The sequence below is a fragment of the Culicoides brevitarsis genome, chromosome 1, assembly GCF_036172545.1.
Source record: "Culicoides brevitarsis isolate CSIRO-B50_1 chromosome 1, AGI_CSIRO_Cbre_v1, whole genome shotgun sequence".
NCBI classification, from domain to species: Eukaryota; Metazoa; Arthropoda; class Insecta; order Diptera; family Ceratopogonidae; genus Culicoides; species Culicoides brevitarsis.
In genome coordinates, this window is record NC_087085.1 from 17,854,761 (window position 1) to 17,856,888 (window position 2,128).

The 2,128-nt window shown below is 30.0% G+C and overlaps 1 protein-coding gene across 1 annotated transcript; it reads left to right on the top strand.

The window, feature by feature from the left end:
* The first annotated feature begins 523 nt into the window (after positions 1–523).
* LOC134830515 (uncharacterized) lies at positions 524–1,497 on the top strand. Its single transcript, XM_063844028.1, has 3 exons — positions 524–737; positions 794–917; positions 1,138–1,497. Exons 1-3 carry the CDS (start codon positions 641–643, stop codon positions 1,370–1,372), a joined length of 456 nt encoding a protein of 151 aa, XP_063700098.1. The 5' UTR covers positions 524–640; the 3' UTR covers positions 1,373–1,497.
* Positions 1,498–2,128: the final 631 nt, after the last annotated feature.

Here is a 2,128-nt window from a genome sequence, read left to right on the forward strand (position 1 = left end):
TTTCCATTTAAATACTTTTTGCTCATACATACAACTTTAGATCAGAAAATTCACTAAAGAAGTTAATCTGATTTGTGAAATGAAAAACCTATTAAGGGATCAAATTGATCTCTTAAGGAACCAGAAAATAGAAAATTTACTTTTAAAGGGTTAATCTAATCTTTAGTAAATCAAGACCTATCGTTTTATAATTTGTTTATTTTTGTTCAAAAATTTTTTAAAAATATAAAAATCAAACTTAATACGAAATTCATTTTTTTTTCTCATTTTTATAATTTGCCAAATTTTTATGAAAAAAATTTAAACGAATGAAGAAATTTAAATTTTTCTTTTTTTATGATTTGATACTCAATATACTTACATTTGAAGTTTAAGATCAAGATTTTTGATTTTTGTATCGGCCTAAAATACTTCAATACCATATGATGATCTCACGCCGGCTGGATTTACTCGTCAACTTGACTTGATTAAATTTGTTTTGATTAAAATATATTTAATACAAGTGATGAGAATATCAATGTGAACTCTTTCTCCCTGCATAAATGCTCGGTACTCAGTCCATGACACAAATTGCTCAAAATCAGACGTAAACCCGGCAATTGCTTCATTTCGTTTTGTATTATTTTCATATCCGGTTAGAATGGAATACAAAATTCTGATTATTGCCGTTTGCATTTTGTCGTTGCAAAACGGACTTCTGGTGAATGGATACAAAGTACAAGCGGAAAAGCATCCAGGTTTGATATGCATTTCACCTTGAAACTTCGTTCCGCAACTTAACCAACAATTACAGACCATCCAAACGAATGCTGGGACAAAGAGACGAACAGCTTCTATCAAAGTGGGTCGTTAAACCAACGCAAGGGCAAGTGTGAAATGATAAGGTGTTACGCCGATTACTCCATGGATGCAGTTGGGTGAGTGCTTTATGCAAAAATTTTTTTTTTTTGCATTTCAATCAATCTCGTTACACTCACGCAATTACAATCACGTCTTGCCGGCATGAAACGAGGTCTATGAACTTGTTATTTTTATTGCACGTGTCGTTAAAAAATTTAAAATGTAAACAACAACCAAAACAAACGTTACGTCATGCTTTTGCCAAAATAAAATTTCATTCGCAAAATATCGTTTTAGGTGCCATTCGAAACCAGCACAAACTGGTTGTTCGATATCATCAACGGATTTTAGCAAATCCTATCCAGATTGTTGTCCGCGCATAAATTGCCAAGGTGCACCACAAACTGGAAATACTCACCAGACGGCTTCGACACAAGCGACACTTGCTCAACCGGGTGCAACTACCAAAAAACCATCAACAACGATTCACTTACCGGTTGTGACTCAAAAGCCGGCTACCAAAACAAAATAAAAAATTTTTATTGACATTTTATTTTTTTGGCAGTCCATTGAACATTGTTGAATTATCATTTAAATTTATTTATGTCGCAAAAAAAATTGAATAAAAATTCGCAATAAAAACGAAAATTAACATCATTTTTTTTGGCGATAATTTAATGGACATTTGTTTGACAAGTAGCTCATTATCACGAAAAAAAACCACAAAAATATTCAAAATTAGACTCAATGACTGCATTGCACTGCGAGATATGCTTATCAAAGACGTCATTGGGCGACAATGTTATCATCACGGAATTAAAATGTAAACAAAAAATGTTTTTATTTATTTATTTCAAAAAAAAAATTGATTACGACTCATTAAAAATTAGATTATTTTTGAAAATTTTTAGTATATAATTAGTAAAGGTCATCATTTTGGAACAGATTACACGTAGTCACAATTTTATTGAGATTAAAGTAGGTCAAATAAAGAATGAAAGTTTAATCAGAAAAGCACGTGTTGATAATTTTTATCCTTCATAGAAAGGATTTCCGTGTAAAGAAAGTTCTAACGCGTAAATTTATTTTTATATAAAAGTGAGGAAAGTTTTAAAGGACATTCAGTATTAAATAACCGTTCAGTATTAAATAACAATAATTTAAAAAAAATAAATAAATAATAAAATATTAATAAAAAATGAAAAAATTATTTTTGATCGTATTTTTATCAATTTCGACATTTGTTGGATGTAAAATTCAAGAATTCGACAGAAAAGACGTCGAATAT

Coding starts and splice junctions, on each gene's coding strand:
- LOC134830515 (XM_063844028.1), top strand. CDS start 641: ATGGAATACAAAATTCTGATTATTGCCGTTTGCATTTTGTCGTTGCAA. Junction 738..793: donor ACAAGCGGAAAAGCATCCAG/GTTTGATATGCA, acceptor CAACAATTACAG/ACCATCCAAACGAATGCTGG. Junction 918..1,137: donor TACTCCATGGATGCAGTTGG/GTGAGTGCTTTA, acceptor ATATCGTTTTAG/GTGCCATTCGAAACCAGCAC.